A 24,785-nucleotide genomic window follows, 5' to 3' on the forward strand; every position below is an offset into this window, starting at 1 on the left:
CTGGGGTCAATGATCCAGCTTTCCCCCCTTCCCTGAGTGCATAGCAAGGATTGAAAAAAAGGAAAAAAAAAAAAAGAATAAATTGCATGCCCTTCTTTCTAGGCATGGGGCCCTCATGACCTTGCTGTATATGGGGATTGAGAAAGTGGCCCCCAGAGAGTCATTTCTCTTTAAAGGTAAGGGGTCTGGGGGCCAGGAGTGGGTAGTGGGCAGCCTGGGTGTGAGCGCTGTTTCTACTCCAGGAGCAATCCCACAGGGGGGTCCCAACAAAAGGCACATGGTTATTTCTGTTTTGAGGATGCCAGGCCTCTCTGCTCTCCTCCAAGAATCTCCCACTTTCAGAATCCCATCCTAGACTCTGAAGCCAGTTCCTGGGAAAAGAACACACCCCCAAAAAATCTGCACACAAAGAAACATAAAGGAATGCGAACAAAACCACAGAGCAGGACCAGGGAGGAGAGATTTTAATAGCACATTTCATACTAATAGCTACATTTACTGAGTTCTTAGTACATACCAGACCCTGTGCTAAGAGCTTGATTTGGATTATCTCTTTTAATTGACATCATCACACTGTTTTCACGCCCAGCTTCCTTGAAATCATCCTCTCCTTAACTAGCGCTGGCTCACAGACCGTTGCCTTTGAGACATTCAGACAATGTGAGCTCATCAGCTCTCTGTAGAGAGTGAACAGAGACTTCTGTGGGGGTGAGGGAGCAGAAAAGACTAGAAAGAAGGAGACTGAGAAGCTCCAGCCTGGGCACCTTGGTGCCACCTGCAGTAGATGGTCCTCATTTTTTGTTCTCATCTGTGGGTGGCTGGGTCTCTGAGGAGGATCCTTTTGGACATATCCTCAAGGACCTCTGACCTTCTCATTCGGGAAGGTGAAGATGAAGAGGTGGAGGAATGGGGCCACCACCTTGTTGAGCTGCGTGGAGTGGCCCTTGCCTGGCCTCAGGTAGATAAAGATGGCGCTGCCGTAGCCCAGAACCACCACCGTGAGGTGGGAGGTGCAGGTGGAAAGGCCTCTGGTGCCCGGAGGAGGAGGGCGTGCGCAGCTCTGCAGCCGCAATGAGGATGTACGAGGCCGCGAAGAGCAGCGGGGCGGCCAGCAGGAAGAGCAAGGAAAGGACAGGAAGAAGTCCACGAGCTCGACGTGCAGAGCAGGACAGCTTGAGTGGCAGGGCAGAGTCACACAAGCAGCGGTCAACGATGTTGCGGCCGCAGAACCAGAGCTGGGTTTTCCGCAGGGTCAGGGAGATGATGGAAAGGAACCCAACCACCCAGCAGACCCCCACCAGCTTCACACAGACTGGCCCGTTCATGATAGTCGCGGGGTGCAGAGGACGGCAGATGGCCACGTAGCAATCGAAGGCCGTGGCTGTGAGGGTCAGGAAGTTGGTGGAGCCCAGGGAGAAGTAAAAGAAAGACTGGCTCGGGCGTTCAGCCAGGGACATGATCCTGTGAGCGGACAGCAAGTCGGCCAGCATCCTAGGGACCACAGTGGAGGTGACCAGCGCCTCCACGAGGGAGAAGTTGCAGAGGAAGCAGTACATGGGTGAGTGGAGGCGGAAGTCCAGGGTGACAATGGCCAGCTTCCCCAGCACCATCAACACATACGTCAATAGGATAAAAGTAAACAGGAGGGTCTGGAACTCATGCAGATGAGAAAATCCCAGAAGCACAAACTCCCTGACGACGCTGAAGTTACTCACTGCACTTGACGCCCATTCTCTGTACCATGTGTGAGAAGCCAGGAAGTCTTAGCGGGAAATCACCACCCGCCACTCTCTTGACCTTGCTCCCTGGTGGCTGGCCTGGCTTCCCAAGCAGACTGGCCCGTATGCATGGTGAAGTTCAATGTCCCGGAGACACATTCCCAAAGGGCAGAAGTTCCCAAGGTGTAAGGAACTGACTGGCTCTGCTGGACAGATTTAGGAACTGGCTACTCCCACGTCACCATCACGCCTAAACCCTTACACTTCTGTCTTCGACTCATTCATTATTTCATTCAACACATTTGTTAAGCTCTGTCTCTGGGTCAGACTTGTGGTTGGGTCTGGTAAACCCTTCCCAACTGCCAAATGTAATAGCTTTTCAATCAGAATAACACCTGCCATTAGCAGAGTTCTTTCCATGTCTCAGGATCTGGTACCTTACACATTACTTCTTTTCACCCTTTGTGCTCAGTCCTCATCCTCCTTGCCTTCTCTGTGACATTTCACGCTGTGAATCACACATTTCTGAAATAGCTTCCACCCCTGACTGTAGAGACACGCTACTCTTAATTGTCCAGTAACTCTTGAGGTTCTTCTTGGCTGGCTCCTTCTCTAGCTCCTTGTCTTTCCACTGTTTTCTAAATACGAATGTCCCCGCAACTCTTTTCATCCTTCTTTTCTCTCTCTGGTCTCTCCTTCAGAAAACTCACCTTCTCCCTTAACGAGAGCAATCTTGAAAATGTAAAAGAGACTCTGCCTTTTTGTTCTCAGCCCACATCTCACACTACCACATACTCAACGTGTGTAAAAAATACACACATAATCCTCTCCTCCCCCAAAGCCAATATCATGTTCATGGCCTCCCAAACCCCCCGTTATCCAGGCTTGAAACCTGGGAGGTATTTCTTTTTTTGTTGTTGTTTTGTTTTTCTAAATTTATTTATTTTATTTATTTTGGGCTGTGTTGGGTCTTCGTTGCTGCGCACGGGCTTTCTCTAGTTGTGGCGAGCGGGGGCTACTCTTCGTTGCAGTACGCGAGCTTCTCATTGCAGTGGCCTCTCTTGTTGTAGAGCACAGGCTCTAGGCACGCCGGCTCAGTAGTTGTGGCGCATGGGCTTAGGGCTCCGCGGCACGTGGGATCTTCCTGGGCCAGGAGTTGAACCCGTGTTCCCTGAATTGGCAGACGGATTCTTAACCACTGTGCCACCAGGGAAGTCCCTGGGAGGTTATTTCTGAGTTCTCCTTCTTTCTTCTAAACCACTTGAATTGTTATCCTTAGAAATATATTTTTTCTCATCCTGTCCCCTTTCTTTTTTCATAGCCACCAACTAGGCTCAAGGATTCACTTCCTCTTAATCATCACAACAGCATTCTTAATGGCTTTCTTATTTGTACATTTCTATATATGTATTTGTACATTTCTGTATTGGATCCAACCTATCCATATACTGCTGTTATATTTATTTTTCTAAAGTATTATGTCCATAGGCTGTTTTTTTTAATAATCTGAGGCGATGGTATTTCATTTATACATTACTTTCAACGTCATCTACCTTCATACAGAAAAAGACTACAAGGACACATTTTAAAATATTAACAATGAGGGGATATGGGGATATATGTATACATATAGCTGATTCACTTTGTTATACAGCAGAAACTAACACAAGATTGTAAAGCAATTATACTCCAATAAAGATGTTTAAAAAAACAAAACAAATATTAACAATGGCTATCTCTAGGTGTGGATTATAGGCATCTAAATGTTTTCATATGTATATATATCTTGTTTTTCAAATTTTTTATTTGAACACATATTATTTCAGTATCAGAAAAAAAATGTTTTTAAACAACATCTATTCCCTCCCTTGTCTATAAATCAAGCACAAACTCTCCCTGGCAATCCCAGCTTTCTACAGCTCTACCCATCTACCCCTCCAGCCTAACATTCACCTCCTTCTTACTGCATGATTTGTGCTTCCACCAAGCTGGACCACTCGCTATTCTCCAAATATTAAGTCCACCCTCTGCTCGCACACCCTTTCCTTACTCTTCCCTGTGCTCAGAATACCCTGTCCTGCCATCTCTGCCTGGCAGATTCTTAGCCACACTTCAAATGTCTCTCCTTTATGAAGCTTCATCCTCTATCCAGATGTGAACTTGTCCTGCCAGGAATTCTCAACGAGGGAAGTTAGCATGTTCCGCCTTGCGTGATAATTTTTCTTGTGCCAGCCTCATCCCAAACACTAGATTCCTCATCTCTCAGTGGCAGGCCTCTCTTTTCATCTTTATAGCCCTCACAACACCCTGCGGCAACATGTCTTACAAAGTGTAAGGACTTCGTAAATTTTGGTTAAACAAATGAATGAGTACATCTGTTGGGTTTTCATTCCTAGTCCTGAGAAGAAAAGTCTTGCCAGATGGAAACTCACATTTTCGTTCATGATTATTTGAATGTGTGCATTATAGACTTTAATAGCTGGTAAGGGCGCAAGCATGGCCTGGCAAGTTCTTATCAGAAAGATACGATGAGACCAGATGTGTTTCAGAATCCAATCCCAGAAGGGTCTGGGTACACCCTGTAATCAAATACACTACTACTTCTGCAGCAAAATACACGAATATGTACACTAAATAGAATAAATAATGGCAATGAATGGCCTCACAGTAAGTTCAGATCAGGTTTCACTACCTAGTTAGTTTGACCCAAAATTAGAAAAGAACTTTCAGTTGTCAAAGCATTTTTGATGACAGCATTGTAGATCAGGGGCTGTGAATGGTTAGACCTCATTCACTGAGTGCCCACTACGTACTGGTTCCTACACCGCAAAACGACTGTGAAAGTTGCCCTCTCCATATCACAGGTGATAAAAACCGAGACTCAAGATGTTTAAGGATCTCCACCTCAAGTCATATAGTTAATAAATGTACAGCTGGGATTTGAACCCAGAGTCTTCTAACTCCAACACCTACTCATTTACAGTCATTAAAATGCCAAACGTGAAATCTTCCCAATTTTCAAACAGTGCCATACCCATCTCTGAACACAGGATTCAAAGTCTATTGCTTAGGTCTGCAAACAGGGAGAGTATTCAATAAATGGTAAATAAAGGAATGTACTAAAGAATAAATTCCCAGGATCGGCTGTTGACCATCAGTGATGAGTAAGAGACAGTGATGGGGAGGAAACAGGGAGGGTGTCCCTTTCCTCAAAGAAAGGACCTAACTTGGGTCTCAGCCATTACTGTGGAACCAGTCAGAGGTCCAGCCCTGAGTGCCCCGGCACTCATGGGGAATCCACGACAGTCAGGCTTTCAGGGGGCTGCTGGCCCTCCACTTACCACTTCTCCGATTGCGCTCTCACCCTACCCGGCCCCATACTGATGTGTGTCACATTCTGTGGGTGTTATAAATGCAGGAGCCATAATGAGGAATTCAACGCATGGGCCCATTTTATGTTTGATTCACCATCACTGCCACCCAGAAAGCAATATCTTTCTTACCCGATAGGTTTCCATGACATCGCCTCCGGAGGTTCAACGTTCTAAAACATCTGAAGTCCTGAAATCAGAGGTGAAAGAGTAAATTCAGGGATGACCCTGGAGTCAGGAGTATTCCATTCAGTGCAGCAGGCTTCACTCCACCTCACACTAGCCAGCATCCTTTTCAAACTGACCTCCTACTTATACCCTCACCCCAACCCATCTTGCCTTCCTCCTGCCAACCTCTCTCCTGTCTTCTGGACTTCTCACCCTTAGATATTCCTCTCCCTGTTTACGGTCTCACATCCCCTCTCAGCGTTGATGACTGGTGCCCCCTCCTTGTCCACGATGCATGCCTGTCCCTTCATGTTCATTCAAGACTCTGAGCCACGGCCCCCCCAGACTCCAATTCAGCAAACTGGAGCCCACAGCTCAGGACAAGCCCCCTGGAGTATGTTTTAGGACCCACTGTACTTGTTGAGTAATTTTTTTTTTTTTAACATTCAGGCAATGCTTTATTTAAATCACCAAAAATAAGGTTTTAAAGGAAAGGAACTGTAACAAGCAAATGTACAGCTGCAAATTTTCTTTTGCCATCAATATCAACCCCCTCTAAAATATTCTGGGACTACTCTCCGGTTTCCAAGCAAAACTAATGTTTATTGCTCAGTGTCATCACAAGAATGAAAACGGTTTGCAAAACAATTTTGTTTAATGCTAACAAATAACTAAACAATGTGGTTATTGCTAACAAGTAACTCCGTCTACTGAAACAGCCCGACCCACACACACATGGGTGAACATTTCACTGTGAACACAACTGCTCTTTTCCCGCCATCACAGATGGCAGGTACCGTGGCAAGGGTCAGATGCTGGAGGCCGTTCAGGCACCTAGGAAGTAATCCTTAACAGAAATAACTACGGTAGGTAAGCAGCTCAAACAAATGGGCCCGCCTCTGCCACACCCGCCCCAAGGGGGCTGTCGCATTGGCTCTGCCTGTAAGGAAGGCCCACCAACTCCCTAGTTCTTTACTGGGAACCGAGAGCGCAAAGCTAGACAGAGAAGCTGTTCTTCCAGAACCACCAAAGCCTTCATAAATCGCCCTGGGGTTCTTCGTGCTGTCGTGCGCCTCACAGGCGGCAACACAGGCAGACTCTGGGGAAAAGTCATCATGGTATTCTGCTAAAAACCTCAGAAAGAGATCCAAGTGCTTCAGATCAAAGGCTTCAGATTCTTCTCAGAAAAGGACATCTTTCCAAGGATTTCTGGAAGTTTCACAAACAATCGCAGCAAGTGTTGTGTCCCATAAGTGTAAGAGGGTGGAGGTGGCTGGTCCCCTGGGGGGTAACTGTCGGGTACAAGTTTCCAGGAGAGGACCTCATTTATTTCATTAGTTCTTCTGCCTTTAAAGCCAGCAAACACCGCACTCCCTTTCTTGCTCGGGGCCAGAGGAACAGGTGAGGATGATCTGCTACGAACAGGCGTCTTCTCTTCCAGGTGCAGGAACAGCCTGGGCATGCTGGCAGACGTGTCCTGCTGCCGGCGCTTGGGCTGAGGCGAGGCGCTGCTCTCAGACAGCCTGTCGCGATTGGCAAAGTGGCGTGTGGACAGCCTCCGAGACTGCAAGGCTTCCGGCTCGGCTTTGCACCTTTTGGGGGTGGCCGGTTCGCCTGTGGTTCACTGACTCTCTGTGGACTGTGGTGTGGATGGATTCAACAAAGGTGGGCCTGGAGAGAGATCCTCCTCATTCCCATTAGCGTTTGTGGTACTTTCCTTAATCGGAAGAAAAAATTTGGACGAAGTCACCTTTTTATACTGAACTTGTTCATATGGATAGAGCAAAACCAATGGGAGAGTGTAATCAAAGGTTATTCTTTTTTGTTTTCTGTTTTTTTGTTAAATATATATTTTTTAATTAATTTATTTTATTGATTGATTTCTGGCTGTGTTGGGTCTTCGTTGCTGCACGCGGGCTTTCTCTAGTTGCTGCGAGCAGGGGCTACTCTTCATTGCGGTGTGCAGGCTTCTCATTGCGGTGGCTTCTCTTGTTGTGGAGCGCGGGCTCAGTAGTTGTGGCGCACGGGCTTAGTTGCTCTGCGGCATGTGGGATCTTCCCAGACCAGGGCTCGAACCCATGTCCCCTGCATTGGCAGGCGGATTCTTAACCACTGTGCCACCAGGGAAGCCCCTCAAAGGTTATTCTTAATCCATCCACAATCTCCTTACAAAGGTCAATGTTCTTTGCTGCTGAGATATATTGCACATTCATGTTGGCGTGTGGCATAGCGTAATGGTGACGAGGCCTCTCATTGGCGGAAAAGGCTGCATTGATAGCAAAATGCTTCACGTACGATTCCAAAATATATTTCTGACGTTGGTCTGGCACGGAAGTTTCACTAACCGTTTCCTCCTGTTGATATAGTAACCATCGTCCTCAAGCTTCTTCTTCAGAACTTCAGGGATTTTCTATAGTTACTGTTCTTTCTTCCATTTCCTTTTTTGCGTGCAGCTCTGGATCTTCCTTCACTTCAGTCTTTTCTTCAATATCACTTTCTTCACTTATTTCTTCATCTTTTTCTTCACTATTGTCATCAGAAGAACCGCTGACTGAGTTCTCAACATTTTCATCTTTTTCTTCAGCAGGGAGGCTTTTTTTTTTTTTTTTGCGGTACACGGGCCTCTCCCTGTTGTGGCCTCTCCCGTTGCGGAGCACAGGCTCCGGACGCGCAGGCTCAGCGGCCATGGCTCAGGGGCCCAGCCGCTCTGCGGCATGTGGGATCTTCCCGGACCGGGGCACGAACCCGTGTCCCCTGCATCGGCAGGCGGACTCTCAACCACTGTGCCACCAGGGAAGCCCAGCAGGGAGGCTTTTTAAGACAGAGTCCACACCAGGCAACCTGCAGAGCTTCCTCTTTCTTCCCGTGCTTCTCAGGCGAGCTACAGCTTTTCTTGCCAATTTAAGCTGTAATCTCTGAGTTTCATCGGTGTCACGAAGGACATGATCTTCAGCTGCCCATCTATCCCAGCTTCTGTTCCAACCATTAAAATGGATCAGATATTCTGGGATCTTTCTGCCTTTTTCGTCTTTCCCAACAATAACATCGACAATCTTGGCATCCGTCCAGCACTCGCGCCTTGGTGGGGTCGGGCTTGAGGCACAGCACTCCCTCCCCTGAGTGGAATTTAAATTTCATGCCCTTGCTCCCACTCATGTGCTCATCGCGATGGAGGGCGAGGCTCTGGGGTGGGCAGAGCACGCGCGGTGGGGGACTTGTTGAGTCATTTTACATTTCAAGTTTTTGTTTACGATACTGCCAAATTAACATAGAAGTTTAAGTTGAATGTACAATCAACTTTTCTCTGCATCGGGGTCTTCTGTAGACCAGAGTTTCCTCGGTGTCGGCTCTGTAGAAGCCCTTGCTACAGAACAAAACCTCTCTCAGGCCCAGGAGTCCTGCATCCCTGTGACCCAGGCAAACTCAACTTCAGTCGGGAGATAATGCAGTGCCCCATCAAACCAGGCCAGGTGTCACCTTAGACATTACAAAGCAGGCTGGTCAAGGCCTTGGTTGGTCATTTAGTGCGTGCTTTGGACCAGGCCACACGTTGTCTGTACTCGACAGGCTGGGGTCCCCGACGTGTCCTCAGTCTCCCTTACTCACTCCCGGTGAGTGTTCTCACTGGTAAGAGATCCTGTTCATCTTATTCCAGTCATTCATGCTGTAGGTTTTATAGGTCAGATTTCTGTTAAAATGTCAGAGAGCAGGTATCATAAGCTGTTGTCTCCATACACTAATCCTCTGGAGACCTGGAAGCCATCTGAATGACCCCTCCTTGTTACACATCTTTCTCTCTCCACATCAATCTTCTCAGTTCTCCTGGCTGAGTTATTCCTACGCATTTTGGCTTCTCTTCCTACCCCAGAAAATGACTCTTAAAAAAAAAAAAAACATAACTGGGAATGCAGACGGGGGTGAGAGTACCACCACCACAGTTTTCTGTAGCGATGACTCTGATCATCAGTGTCTTGGGACATGTCCAGCTTCTCAAGAGAATGAAAAAGTGGGGATGAAGAATGGGACAGAGGGATGGGCAGAGTGGACAGATGGATATTCCCTTGTGGTTCACAGGCCTTTGCAAGGGGCGGTGACAGAGGAAGGACACAGAGGGAAACAGCAAACTGGGGCCAGCAGACCCGCCGGCAGCCAGAACTGGAGGAAGAATGACTCAAGAGGACGACGTGTCGGGCAGCGAAAGGTCTGCGAAGGCTTGAAGAGAGGACAGAGACGCATCAGGAAGGAATCTAGGCTGAGCGTCCCCTGAACCCAGGTCTCTAAGGAAGGACCAGAAGGGGTGGGATGGCACAGAAGACCTTTAGCTCCTCCCCAAGAGCGGGGGCAAGAGGAGACCAATGCAGGGAATGGAGTCTTGTCGCCATGAGCTTCACTGCTGCACCCCAAATCAGCAACGGCACAGGGAGCAAGAGGACAAAGACAACTCGAATCATTCATCATACTCACCCTTCACTCATTCATTCGGGAAAATCGGACTGAGTGTGGTCGGTACTACCCGTGCTCTAGGAATACAGTGGTGGACAAAACAGACCCAGAACTAACAGGCAAATTGGGAAGACAGACAATAGAGAAGTTTAAAATGACAAACTATGACCAAGTGCTACGAAGGCAATGAAAGGGGCATGACAGAGACTGGGGGGAAGGCAGGCGACTCACCCATGTAAGGTCCCATCCTGCCGCCCAAGTCCAGATGCAGGGCTCGGCCGTGGTAGTCGCACCCGGTGGACGAGAGCGCAAGTGCAATAGGTTGAAAGGAGCAAAGAGGTCCCTCTCACACTTCTGTGGGTGCAGTTGCCAAACCCGGGACCTGTGGGGCAGACCAGAGTAGACAGAATCAACACAACACCAGGGTGGAGACACCTCACCCTGCTCGGGCCCCTTTCTCTGTACTCCCTTCGTCCTGCTATCCAGGCACTCCTGGCTGGAAGATCTGAACCCAAAACGCACTGGGAAAAGTGGAAGTGCCCAGCTCTCCTCAGGGCTGACGCTGTGCTCCAGCAGGCTTGAGTACAGCACGACAGCAGTTCTGAAGGAGCAGCTGCCTCCCCTGGGGACTTGGGAGCATCCTAGCATCATCCTCAGTTTGGGAGATGTGAGCTCCAGGGTGCAGGCAGGCAACTGTGAGGCCATAGGGGCCTCCCGGGGAGCTGTGACCGCTCTCTCTCCCTCTGCTGTCCCCTCTGGGCACGGGGCTCAGAGCAGCCCAACAGCCCTGCTGTTGGGCTCTGGGGTGAGGCAGAGAGGGAGTAGGGGCAAAGCAATGGGCACCAGTTGCTTTAGACACAGACAACTCAGGAGCAAAGACAATGAGCTAAGAAATCTCTTCATCTCTGGTCAACCCAGAGGGAAAAACTGGATCCAACTGTCTTCTTTTCTTATAAACTGGGAATGAGAGAGATGCTGAAGTACTAAAAACATCTCTTTTAGAAAAAAAGGAATCAGCAGGACCTGAGCATCAAGATATTGGGGGAGGTTTACTCTCCTGCCCAAGAAGGATCTTCAGAGCATCTTCTCCCAGGGCTTCAGTTCGCCCACTTAAGCAGGGGACATGAGTCCTAAATGCACATGTCTGAGTTGGTACTGGGAGGACAGGGATCCATGGATGAAGGAATCATGGTCATGGTTAGCAGAGAAAAGATATCAACTGAAACCAAAGTGAGAAATTGAGGACGTGCTTACAATGATGAAATAGTAATCATATATGCACACACATGTACTATTTATAATTTTGTATATCACATAAGTTTATGAAGAAATGAAAAAATATTGCAAAGAAACATTTTAATAGAGGTAGAATTCCATCCTTGTGAAAACCAAAACCAAAGGCATCTTGTACTTCTTTATCAGCAAGACCAGCTTCCCTGACTTCTTCACCAACCCAAGGACATGCATCACCTCTACTGCCTAAGGACTCAGGGAATTACATACTTCTTCTCCCTTGTTCCTGATCTCTCTCACAGCAATAACACCTTTATCATGTGCTTCCCACAGGCACTGTCTCATGTGAGTCACTAAACAACCCCATGAAGCAGCTGTTATTGGTGTCTTCATTTCCTTGCTAATAGTACAAAGGAAGCCGTTACTCTAGGACGCACCTAGGTGGTAGCATCTGGGTTTGAACCCCAAAGAGCAGAGAACAAGTGATCTTTGATTTGTGTACTTTAGACTTTTGTAGACATGACCTTGCACACACTCATACCTAACTCACCTTTAACATTGCCAAGTTCATATATCTGCAGATCTATGAACATTTCAAGTATCTCATACAGCATCCCGTGCCCTCTAACAGTTCAGTTTTGTCTGTGCAATTATTTAAGTATTTTAATGGGAAAATAATAAAAGGAGAACATGGAAAACTGAAAAGTGATGATGCCTGTGATAAAAAAGTATAAATCTCATAAATGTAATCAAGTAAAGCAATGTTGAGAAACATTAGGCATAGTAAGAGTGGAGCATTTTGGGCTTCAACCCAAAGCTGCTTGACTCTATGTTCAAAGAAGAAAGAACAAAATTAAATAACATTTGAAAAATCCTGGAATGCATAATGTAACCAGATACATCAGCTGATAGATCAGCTAGAAATAGTTTGAGAGTAGGGGTGTCTTTTTTGGTGGAATTCATCAATAGAGGTAGAAAGGGAAGAAAACATCATACTAAAGATGTGATGAGATGAACACAGGAAAGGCCAGAACCGTGTCTAATTGGATTCAGTGACTAAGCTAAGCTTACTCTGTCCCCAAATCTCCTCATATGCAGCTAAAGTCCTTCTGTCACTCAAGTAGTGTGTTAACTTCTATTACTTGGGCTAATTGCTATGCAGGTGGAGCCCAGTAAGAAGGAACAGGTGCCCAGGATTGCACATTGTGAAAAGAACACACCACCTACTCCTTAACTTCCCAAGTGTTAGAAATCAGAAGCATAGCTAAGGAGAAGCAGGAGTACACTTCCCTGAGACCATGCAACCAAGTGGGTGGGTGGGTGGGGTCTAACAGCATTTTATGAAGGGAAATGGGTAGACATGATGGCTGTTAAGGCCATGATGGAAAGATAACACATGGTGCAGAGTGAAGGCGAGATCATGAGTCGTGCCCATGGGAAGGCTTCTCTGTGTTTGCTACCCTGCAACCAAAGACTGGAGACCACCCTCAGCCCCACCCTCATATATGGGGATAGCTACTGAGAAGTCATTTAGGATTTCGTATTCCATTTCATCACAAAAACAGGGCAGGTTTTCAATCCTGGTACTTAACCTGAACTGGACTTATTTTCTTTCTCCAACTTTCCTCAATTACATCCCTGGTGATACACTTCTCTTATTCCAGGATTCCTTGGACTTTCCTGGAAGAGCCAAAGAGGAACCTCCTGTTTTTCAACTATTAGATTTTTACATATATCCAGAAGATACTGTATGGTTACCCCTAATATCCCATCCTACGCCTCAAATGAGACAGCTCTGAGTTGCAAGTAATGATGAAATTGTTGATCTGTCATTTGGAATCATACTTTGGAATCCACTGTTGATATTCAGAATTCCCGGCAAGACTTCCCATTCTTGCTTTTTCTTCTTCATTCTCCATCCTCTATTCAAAACTCTTCTGTTTCCATTTGGCTTATCTTCTCTTGGTCCCCTAATCACCCTTTTTGCTCTATAACTCCCCATAACCTGACATAGAATAGCTCTACCCATCCAAAGACCTGTTTTACAGAGTATGTTCCCCATAGATCTGTGGGAGAAATAGTCCAAGCTTGGTGAACTTCTACTTTCATAATGAATTTACATAAGAATTCTGGGGGGAAAAAAAACACAGTACATCTATCTCAAAGGCTGATTCCAGGATAGAGTCCCATGAACATTTGTCTAAGCTCTGGAAGAAAAGATCTGAAGGCAGAATTTAAAGGAAATATGACAGCCATGCTTCTGTGAGTTATCTGTCATTCTCTTTTTCTACAATTCTCATCCTTTTGCCCAATCTATGGGGAAAAAAAGTTTTTCATGCTGGAGCTGCAAATACCTCATTAAGTTCACAAGCACTTAAATATGGTGATGGGCACAACTATCATCACTTTAATGTTCAAATGATAAAGTGTAACAAAAATGGACAGGGTTTTGAACCCCCAAATCATTTTTTTCTTTAATTTTTTTAACATCTTTATTGGAGCACAATTGCTTTACAATGGTGTGTTAGTTTCTGCTTTATAACAAAGTGAATCCACTATACATATACACATATCCCCACATCTCCTCCCTCTCACCCTCCCTATCCCACCCCTCTAGGTGGACACAAAGCACTGAGCTGGTCTCCCTGTGCTATGTGGCTGCTTCCCACTAGCTATCTATTTTACGTTTGGTAGTGTATATATGTCCATGACACTCTCTCACTTCATCCCAGCTTACCCTTCCCCCTCCCCTCCAAATCATTTATAAACAATTTTGTAACATATTTTACTTGTATCTAGAAGCTGTGAGTGATCCATCTGAGGCTAAAGAAATGGTGGTAGAGAGAGAATGAGGCGAGGTGGAGAAATTGCGGGAGTGGGGAATGTTTAAAGAAACTAGGTTTAGAAAGTCATCACAAGGAACACAAGAAGAGCTGAATAAAGTGGAGGTGCTGCGATAATCATCCCACAAGAAAAAATATCAAAGATAGAACAAGAGAATCGATGAAGAAATACTACCAAAGAGATTCTGCTTTATGCTAAGGTAAGACATTTGGCAAATCAAATGTAAGTAACTGTTCTGAGTGCCCAGATTCTGAAGAGATGCTGCTCAAAAATCCAAGGGAAAGTCTGAGGGCAAAGCTCATGGATGGATTTGCAGCCCCAGCAGGAAAAATGTATTTTTCTCATAGATTTGGGAGGAGGAGGAAAAAGCTAGAAAAAAGAGAGTGAAAGCAACAGAGAGAGAAATAACATTAACAGGTAAACAAGCTCTTCCTGAGTGTGAGAGTGAGTGATTTCCTGACTTAAAAAAAGGACCCCTGGGCTTCCCCGGTGGCGCAGTGGGTGAGAGTCCGCCTGCCGATGCAGGGGACACGGGTTCGTGCCCCGGTCCAGGAGAATCCCACGTACCGCGGAGCGGCTGGGCCCGTGAGCCACGGCTGCTGAGCCTGCGCGTCCAGAGCCTGTGCTCTGCAACAGGAGAGGCCACAACAGTGAGAGGCCCGCGTACCGCAAAAAAACAGACCCCAAACCATGCTAAAGAGAGAATGAAATCAGGGAGTCCACCAGTGATTGTCTGCCTCTTCAAGCTTACACTCAGTAAAGATGAGGCACCTATAATTAATCTCAACTGTATGTAACCTCTGCTTACATTTTCCTTAAGCTGTTTTGCCTTCGAGCAGATTCTGAGCTTGTTGCATTTCCTGGGGGTTTGTGGATGGTTAGATAAACCGTAAATAAGAGAAACAGAGAAAGTCAGGAACTACAGGACATTGTTTTAGAAAAAGAACATCACCCTCTGATGTCATCCCCCTTCTTATTGTAGAGGCAATAGAAAAATGTCCCAAAGCTGATGGGCTGAAAAATCTGCCTGGAAGAGCATCTTGAGTTTGGGGCTGCTCAAGGAGAATTTGGTCACTTTCTGGCCTCCTTGGAGGGGAATACTTGGTAGGTGGGTGAATGTGAAACCAAAGGGTAGTTATCAGATCCATTAAACTGTAACTTGCTTAATAAATAATGAGCTGGAACCTGCCTTCACTGATCAAGCTCACTTTAACTGCTGCTACAAAAGCCTTGCATGTCCTTCAAGCATCATGTAGCCTAAACAATAAGCTGTTTGTCCAAGTTGTTTTCCAGGAACTTGGAGTCAGCTGCGTCCAGTTCAAGTTTGGCCGGTTGAAGCTGGTTGGAACCACTGACCCTCCAACTGGGCATGCGTGGGTGCCTGTCTCGGTGACCTTTTGACTTTAGAGGGCCAACAATTCCACACTCAGAACACGCTAATGCCACCATTTTCTAAACATGCACCCCGTGAAGAATCCTGTAGCTTAGCTGCACCTGCACAGAACGACCATTATGAAACTGAGTCCTATGACTAGTTTATAATTAAAGCTAATGCCTGGATTTATGCTCTTGTTCCTCTCGTTCCTCTTTTGTTCCCTTTTGTCCCCTTTTGTCCTAGCCCATGCCTGTTTGATCACGTTTGCCTAATCAGTAAGGAGTAATGAATGTCAGGTGTCTTGAGACACAGCTTTCTGATAAGCATCCCTGTTTATGTGCTGTTCTGAGTTATCTTTGAGTAAGGTGACCTTCACAGATTAAGTAGGGTCAGACCTCAGGTCATGGACCAGTAGACCAAAAACACGTAACAGATGAAGAAATAGCACAAGAAGATGATTAATCACTAGCTTTTTTGTTCTTCCCCTTTAAACCCCCTAACACAAAGACCAAAACGGAGTGGGTCTGAGACTCCCACTCCCTCACTTGGTGCCCTGCAATAAAATCCTTACTTTGCTGCAAACTCCTGCTGTCAAGAGTGCAGCCTTCTGTGCCACGGGCACATGAGCCCTTTGCTCGGTTTCCATTACCTCCAATTTTTCTTACTTCTAATCACCCTTCCCCACATTCTCCATGCCTCAGCTCTAGCCCATAAATAGCATGAGCCCCTCACCTTCGGGGAGGAAGATCTGAGATTTGTTCTCCTGTCTCCTCACTTGGCTACCTCGTGAATAAACCCTTTCTCTGCTGCAAACCTCGGTGTCTCAGCATTTGACTTGCTGCACATCGAGCAAACGAAACTCATCCAGTAACAAGTGTATGGTTGAGAATTACCTTAGGAATTTGGGGGGCTTGGGGGATGGTGGAGATGGGCCCATAAATGCATACAATATCTATGCTGTCTCTCATGAGACTAATTACCCTCACGTTGTGTGGACTTAGAACCTAAAGAAATAAGTGGAAGCAATGATCTCCTCTGAGATGGAACACACCTTTTTTTTTTAACCTTTTATTTTATATTGGAGTATAGCCGATTAACAATGTTGTGATAGTTTCAGGGGCACAGCAAAGTGACTCAGCCATACATATACATGTATCCGTTCTCCCCCAGACTCCCCTCCCATCCAGGCTGCCACATAACATTGAGCAGAGTTCCCTGTGCTTTATGGTAGGTCCTTGTTGGTTATCCTTTTTAAATACAGCAGTGTTTTTTTTAACTTTATTTTAGAAACACACCTTTGCATATTCCCCCCTTCTGAAATAATAACAACCACCCTTCCCTCTATGCATCTGTACACACACGTGCATTTGATTCCACCTTCTTCCTGGGGCCCTGGATCTCTTATCCACAAGGCTGAGACATGGGATGTCCTTCCTCCATAGTCCTCTAGGTAACCTTGAGTGCACAGCCGCAGCATCACCAGCTCAAAACTGATTCAGGTTTCTTATTAACCCTTAAGTCAAATTCACCAGCCTCACTCTGGCAGACGCTCTACGATAACTGCCTCTTTACCACTCCCTGATCCAACAACATCCCTCATCCACGTCACCAGCAGAATCTCCGTGCCTGTTCAAGTAGATCAGTTTACCTTCTTTATTATGACAGGTTCTTTCCTGTCTTGGAACTACTGATACTATTTGGTCGCTTCCTCCTCCTAGAAGTTCTGCATCACATCCTTCCTCGCCTCACATTCTACCACACATAAAAACACTTGCCAGGCTCTTCCCATGATCATAAAAATCCTAACTGCTAATGTCACTTCATTTTGATCTTCCATATAGCACTCAGGGGCTTAGATTACACAGGGGTCAAACCCACTTTCGCATCTTAGAGAGGCTGGGAGGAAAGAAGAAAATGCAACTAGCAGGAAATTATAAATTGCTGAGAATTAACAAAGGTGCTCGTGTACTGTTGTTCTTCGATACCCAGAAAATTAACTTATCTCATAATGAGAATAAAGTGCTCGTGAAGCATTTTCCTCATCCCAAGCAATCCACAGACAGAGCCTCCTGAAGAGGCAGGCCTCTGCAGCTCTTCACTAAGCTCTTAGATACCAGCCCATAGGACGATTTCTAGAGGAGCAAAGCATCTTCATCACCATGTATTACACCCCCTGACAGTGAAATGGCTGCAGAGAAGCTATGCTGTCCCAAAAGGGTGCTAAACACTCATGGCAGCAAAATGGTGTACGTCTGCCTGTAGCTTTCTGGCAAATAACTGAACATTATTTAGGAAAAACACTTAGAAATAAATGAAAAGTTCAAGAATTTAATGCAATAACAGCTTTGATTAAGGAAACTTAGGTCCAAACAACAAAAGTACAAGTTATGGGGGCTTCCCTGGTGGCGCAGTGGTTGAGAATCTGCCTGCTAATGCAGGGGACATGGGTTCGAGCCCTGGTCTGGGAGAATCCCACATGCCGCGGTGCAACTAGGCCCGTGAGCCACAACTACTGAGCCTGCGCGTCTGGAGCCCTGTGCTCCGCAACAAGAGAGGCCGCGATAGTGAGAGGCCTGCACACTGCGATGAAGAGTGGCCCCCGCTTGCCACAACTAGAGAAAGCCCTCGCACAGAAACGAAGACCCAACACAGCAAAAATAAATTAATTAATTAATAAACTCCTACCCCCAACATCTAAAAAAAAAAAAAGGTGGAAAAGGCATTAAGTTTGTACAATAAGATATTTTTTAAAAGTACACGTTATAAGACTGTGATTGTGAAAATTTATAACTGTCTTATAAACATAAAGGGCCTGTTGATCTCTACCCCTCCAAACACACCCACCTCTCCTCATGTAGGAGCTGAAATGAAGAATTATCCGATGAGCATCTTTCCGATCACCTACTTTCTCTCTACACAGAGGAGCTACACGTAAACCATTGTCTCCCACTTCCTCACCTTGCCTTTCACCTCTTACAGTCCTCAGGCATTCTTTCTCATGCTCACATCACAACAGGTCTTCTTTTGTCCCAATTTCTGAGCTCAGATAGCACTCCTTTTCTCTACCTCCTTTCTATGTGTCCAAACTACCCAAGTCAAGACCAAGATGCACAAGAGTAATGGTAGTTATTGTGTCTAACAAGAAAAAAGAAAAACAGTTTCTTTTAGAAATAATTTGTGCTTTTTTTTTCTGATTACCAAAAGATAGAAATAAAAATTGCCTGTTATCCATCTACCCAAAGAAAATGAGAGTCACCATTTTGGAAAATCATAGGTTTTGAATCAAATTCAAAATGCCAGGTCTGAGAAATCATCCCACAGCCCCTTGCACATGCATAGAAGATCTCTTCAGAGAACCAGGAAATTTCCCATCTCTGTCCTCATTCTCTGTTTATTAATCTATTTTTTCCAACTTTCCACACAGGACACTCTTTTTTCTAGGTTCAATTTATTGTTCTTCAGTTTTGCTTAATTACAAGTGTTGTATTTAAAAAAAGAATATGTTTTCAGTTCAGTTTTAAGTTTATTTAGCCCTAAGACTTTTTTTGGAAACTTCACCCCATTCTTCTCTGGGGAGGTGTGGTATAAATTAAAGAAGAAACGTACACACTTTTTAGCAAATTTTTTCCTTTCATGAAATTTGGAATGCCTGTTTATTATTCCTCATTCTTTGATAATTTATTTCGTATTCTTTTGACAGTTCACCTAGCTGGATCGAGAACCATTTTTGGTTGGACTAGGAAAGCAACTCAGAAGATGTTACAGTAAAGAAGTGGCGTTGAAATTCTGCCACAGCTACTACAGATTATAGACTAAATGTCTTATCAACTTCCTCATCTTTCTTGCTGTTATCTCTAAATAAAATGATGCATCTGTAAGGGCCATACCCCCAAGCTTGAGCCTGCCTCACAAAACCCTGTAGTCCCTCTATCTTTCAGGTGCCTGATTAGAAATAATGAATTGTGGAGTTAGAGAATGGTGGAATAGGACACAATCTGAATGGCCCAGCTAATTGATAGAATTATAATTTATAGACTTGATCTGTAACTTAAATACCCACAGTTCTGAGTTCTTAATGACAACGATGAAAGCAAGTCATTGGAGTGGAGTTCAGGAAGAAGTCAATGGGGTTGAGAAGATCACTAGAGGCCAAGGTGTTGAATGGATTATCCACATAGACATACTCATTACCTGGAATGATGGCATTAACAGGGAGTGAGAAAGATAATTCCCAGCCAGATGCCAAAGTCTTCGCTGATGTCTGGGAGATCGACAGGTTACAGGGAGGAGTGATAAAGGAGAATATAATGAATGAAATTAGCCCCAAAGTAGCAGAGATAATCAAGTTTAAAAGACTAAACTCAGACATCATCTTTTCCAAGAAGAATGCACCGACTCCACCTCCACTTATTGTACTAAATGAATCTTTGAATGTCTGCATGGCACTCTGTGAAAATTTCTACTGTATTATATGCCAAGTGGTGTCCATTAGGTTACATCTCTCTTAGATTATGAGCTTTCCTGGTAACTCGTACATAGAAGGGGTTGACTAAAAATTTGTTAACTTGAACTCTTCTACTGTACTGTACTGCCTCCATCTAGTGTGATTAATTTTCACGCCTCGCCTATTCCATGATGCTCAACCAAGTTAGAATTAGTGGAGAGAATGTTGGATTGAGCATTATAGGTTGTTTATCGCTGTAAATGTTAAAAAGCATGAGTGTTAAAGTCGGAGAGCCCTGGGTGGCTTTACAAAGTCAAATCCTGGTTTTACAACTTAGGCAACCTCTTTGAGCCTCCATTCCCTTCTCTGTAGAAGTGGAGAAAATAAACACACCACAAGAATGTTGCATAAATTAAAAGCAATTTGCACTGTAATATGTATACAATTACCTAACAAGGTGTATTATACACAGTAGGGTTTTCTTTCTCTGTCTCTTTTTCTCTGTTTCCCTCTCTCTCTTCTCACACTCCTGAATTTGAGCATGGTCAGGCGACTTGCTTGGACCAGGCACATATGAATAGAAATGTCGTGACTCAATCATGGTGCACACATTTAAGAGACTCCATGTTCTAATCCCCTACCACATTAACTAAGGAAACATGTAATTGTATTGAGATGCACAAGAAAGGCACCTAGAATCTTGAGCCATATCCATACAGAAGATAGCTGCCCTGGACTCATGGTAGATTTTGCATAGTGAGAGACTTTGGGTGCATTAATCCACTCCTATTTTTATTATGTTTGTTACTATAGCATCATCTAGCCTATTATGTAATATACCTTTGAACTTTGCCTTCTCTGAAAGCTCCTCTCTCCTTTTGGGAAGTAGTCCTATGTTAATTCTTTAGCATGAATAGTAGAGGACAGCTATCAGAAGAATCTTTTGCTGAGAGCTATGGTGTTGCAACTGCATCTCTAAATATAATCTTATCTTTTTTAAAGTCCTCCTGTTTCTACTAGCAAAGATGCTAGTAGAAACAGGGCAGTGTTACAGCATATTGTTCTATTATGATTATGTTTCTGATTTAGCTTCCTTTTTCTATGAAAAAGAATGAGAACTGATGCTAGCTCCATGACCAAAGAAATCAACCGGGAAAACACTACAGAAGAACTAAATGGACATATTAGAAGTTTACTATTTTAGAAAAAAATTATTTTAATTTCTAAACAAAATAGTATTTATTTCTACTTATTATTTTAAATATTGCTGAAATAATTTAATATGTATAGATATTGCATTTATTTCATTAAAATTAACAATTTGTTCATTTAATTAATATTTATTTAACAATTAGGTTTTTTTTAGACATAAAAAAAATAAAGAAACCAAAATAAAAAGCTCAGCAGATGAGCTCATCAGCAGAATGGAGGAAACAGAGGAATGAAGCAGTGAACTGGAAAACAGAACAAAAAAGAAAATGGACAGAAAAAAATGAACAGAGCTGTGAGACACAGATAAAGCAGTGCTGAAAGGGAAATTTATAGCACTAAAATGTATACACTAGAAAAGAGAAAAAGTCCTACATCAATAATCTAAGGGCCTCCCTGGTGGCGCAGTGGTTGAGAGTCCGCCTGCCGATGCAGGGGATACGGGTTCGTGCCCCGGTCTGGGAGGATCCCATATGCCGCGGAGCGGCTGGGCTCGTGAGCCATGGCCGCTGAGCCTGTGCGTCCGGAGCCTGTGCTCCGCAACGGGAGAGGCCACAACAGTGAGAGGCCCGCGTACAGCAAAAAAAAAAAAATAATAATAATCTAAGCTCCCACCTTAAGAACCTAAAAAAAGAACCTGCTGTATAATACAGGGAACTCCACTTCGCTGCACAGTGGAAACTAACACAATATTGTAAAACAACTATACCCCAATTAAAATTTTTTTGAAAAAAAGAGAAAAAGAAAAAAATAAAAGTTTCATTTCCAGAATAAAGAATTCCTAAAACTCAACAACAAATAGACAAGACAATTAAAAATGAGCAAACGACTTGAATAGACTCCTAAGTTTTATATTGTGTGTGGTTCTGAGTAGCATGATGGAAAAAAACAAAAAAAAGAACCTAGAAAAAGAAAAGTAAAATAAACCCAAAGCAAAAGAAGAAATGAAAAAATAAACCAAGAGCATAAATAAATAAAATTGAAAACAGAAAAGCAGTAGAGAACATCAATGAAAAGAAGATCTGGTTCTTTGAAAACATCAATAAAATTGGCAAATTTCTAAAAATGCAGACAATAAAAAGAGAAGACATAATTACCAGTATTAGGAACGAAGCAAGAGATATCACTATGGACACTGAAGACTTACAAGGATAATAAGAAACTACTACAAACAACTCTACACACATAAATTTGACAATTTATACAAGATAGACCTCTTCCTCAAAAAGCACAAACTAGCACAACTCACCCAATATAAAATAGGTGTGAATTCTGAATACCCAATTACTATTAAGGAAGTTGAAGTCATCATTTTAAAACTCTCCAAAAAGAAACTTTCAGGCCCAGATGGTTTAACTGGATAATTCTACCAAAAATTTAGAGAAGAATTGGTATCAGTTCTATACAGCCTCATTCAGAAAGTAGATGGAAAGGGGATATGTCTCAATGCACTCTATGAAGCTAATATTACCCTAATCCTAAAACCAGGTAAAGACACTGCAAGAAAACCACAAACTAATATCCTTCATGAACATATACTCAAAAATCCCTAACACAATATTAGCAAAGAGAATTGAGCAATATGTAAAAAGAATTATCAAAATGACCAAGTGGGAATTATTCCAGTGATATCAGAGGATTCAATATTCAAAAATCAATGTAATCTACCACATTAACAAGCTAAAAAAGAAAAATTACATCAACCAGTGCAGAAAAAAGCATGTGAAAAGTTCAACACTCATTTATAATAAGAACTCTCAAAAAAATAGAAACAGAGGGGAAACTACCTCAACCTGATAAAGTGCATCTGCAGGAAAAAAAACCTGTAGCTAACATTGTGTTTAATGGTGAAAGACTGAATGCTTTGCCCTTAAGACTGGGAATAAGGCACAGATGTCTGCTCTCACTACTCTTACTCAACGTAGCACCAATAGAAGTTCTAACCAATACAAAAAGGCAATAAAAGGCATTTATGTCATAAATGAATAAATTAACATGCTCTTACTTGCAAATGACATATTCGTCTATGTACAACTCCTAAGAAATCTTCCCCCAAAGCCCACCTAGAACTAAAAAGTGAGTTCAGAGGTTGCAGGATACAAGATAAATATGCAAATATCAATTATATTTTATATGCTAGCAGTGGACACATAGAAGATACTGACATTTAAAATCTAATACCATGTACAATTTCTTAAAAAAGTAAAATACATGGGAGGGAGACGCAAAAGGGAGGGGATATGGAAACATATGTATATGTATAACTGATTAAATTTGTTATAAAGCAAAAATAAAAAAATAAAAATAATAAAAATAATAAAAAAATAAAAGAAAATAAAAGAAAATTAAAAAAAATTTAAAAAAAAAGTAAAATACATAGGTGTAAATCTAACAAAATACATATAGGAATCGTATGCTGAAAACTACATAATACTGTTGAAAAGAATCAAAAGATCCAAACAAATAGAAAGACAGGCATGTGAGTGGATGGGAAGTCTCAGCATAGTAAAGATGTCAATTCTTCTCAAATTGGTATACAGATTTAGCACAACTCTTATCAAATTTCCAGCAAGATTTTTTATAGATATCAACAAGATTATTCTAAAATTTACATGGAAATGCAAAGGAATTAGAAAAGCGCAAACAATTCTGGAAAAGAATAAAGTGGCAGGAAATGTTCTACCCAATTTCAAGACTTATTATATAGTTACAATAATCAAGACTATGTGATATTGGCATTCAAGTAGACACACAGATAAAGGGAACAGAACAGATAACCCAGAAACAGATCCACACAAATATGTCCAACCGATTTTTCACAAAGGTGCAAAAGCAATTTAATGAAGGAAAGATAGCTTTTTCAATTAATAGTGCTGGAGCAATTGGACATGCATCGATTTAAAAATAAACAAAAACAAAAAACCCTTAGAACCCTGACCCAAGTCCCATACCTTGTACAAAAGTTTACTCAAAATGGATCATAGACAAATATAAAACATAAAACTATAAAACTCATAGAAAAAAAGTATAGGAGAAAATTTTTTCAGGAGCTAGGGCTAGGCATAAAGAGGCCTCAAACTTGACATGGAAAGCAAAATCCATAAAGAGAAAATTGGATAAATAGGACTTCATCAAAATTTATAATTTTACTCTGGAAAATAATCTGTTAAGAGGATGAAAAGTCAAATTCTAGACTAGAAAAAATATTTGCAAACTAAACATCCAAAAAAGGGCTATAATCTAGAATATATAAAGAGCTCTCAAACCCAACAGTAGAAATACAAAAAAATCCAATTAGAGGGCTTCCCTGGTGGCGCAGTGGTTGAGAGTCTGCCTGCCGATGCAGGGGACGTGGGTTCATGCCCTGGTCCGGGAAGATCCCACATGCCACGGAGTGGCTGGGCCTGTGAGCCATGGCCACCGAGCCTGCACGTCCGGAGTCTGTGCTCCGCAACGGGAGAGGCCACAACAGTGAGAGGCCCGCGTACCGCAAAAAAAAAAAAAAAAGTAAGTGTGAGTGACAGAGAGGGAAAGGAAGTGCATTTGAGATGGAGGACAGGTATATGCCAGGCTTGAAGACATGACAGGAAATGGCATCTTTCCCACTTGAGCTTCTCAATCAGAGCCCTAGTTACGGTTCTTCTGGTTGCAATGCAATCTAAGAAAAGACCTCAGCAAGGTGAGAAATCAGGCATCTCTGAAGGCTATAGCCATCCTTCCCTCTCTACATCCCCCTTTTGTCACTCTTTTGCTCCTCCAGCTGCTCTTTCACCCTCTTCCCTTTCCTGACCAACTTCCTCTGAGTCTCTCTACCTGATATATCTTCGTGACCATAAACTCGTATAAAGACCATCACGCCCCAACTTATCCTAACTTTCAGGTCAGTCATCCACCACTGGATGCCTTAAAACTGCTGAGAGAGAAAATCTAATTGGTCCACTCTGTTTTCAGACATGTCCACTGAACATGGTGGGACAGTT

General features: G+C 43.5%; 1 protein-coding gene and 1 pseudogene across 2 annotated transcripts; both read right to left on the minus strand.

The window, feature by feature from the left end:
• Positions 1-804: 804 nt before the first annotated feature.
• Positions 805-5,241, minus strand: OR6V1 (olfactory receptor family 6 subfamily V member 1; the record flags this gene model as incomplete). Its single annotated transcript, XM_082632263.1, is given in 4 exon segments — positions 805-868; positions 870-1,019; positions 1,021-1,734; positions 5,222-5,241. Coding segments are annotated over 4 exon segments (948 nt in total).
• Positions 5,242-6,096: 855 nt separating this feature from the next.
• On the minus strand, positions 6,097-8,413 carry LOC309810112 (MSL complex subunit 3-like; annotated as a pseudogene). Its single transcript has 3 exons — positions 8,048-8,413; positions 7,379-7,849; positions 6,097-7,074 (listed from the first exon to the last, which is right to left on the minus strand). The product of its transcript is annotated as an MSL complex subunit 3-like (transcript).
• Between the last annotated feature and the right edge of the window lie 16,372 nt (positions 8,414-24,785).

Source organism: Mesoplodon mirus, assembly GCF_964341445.2.
Source record: "Mesoplodon mirus genome assembly, chromosome: 9".
Lineage (NCBI taxonomy): Eukaryota > Metazoa > Chordata > Mammalia > Artiodactyla > Ziphiidae > Mesoplodon > Mesoplodon mirus.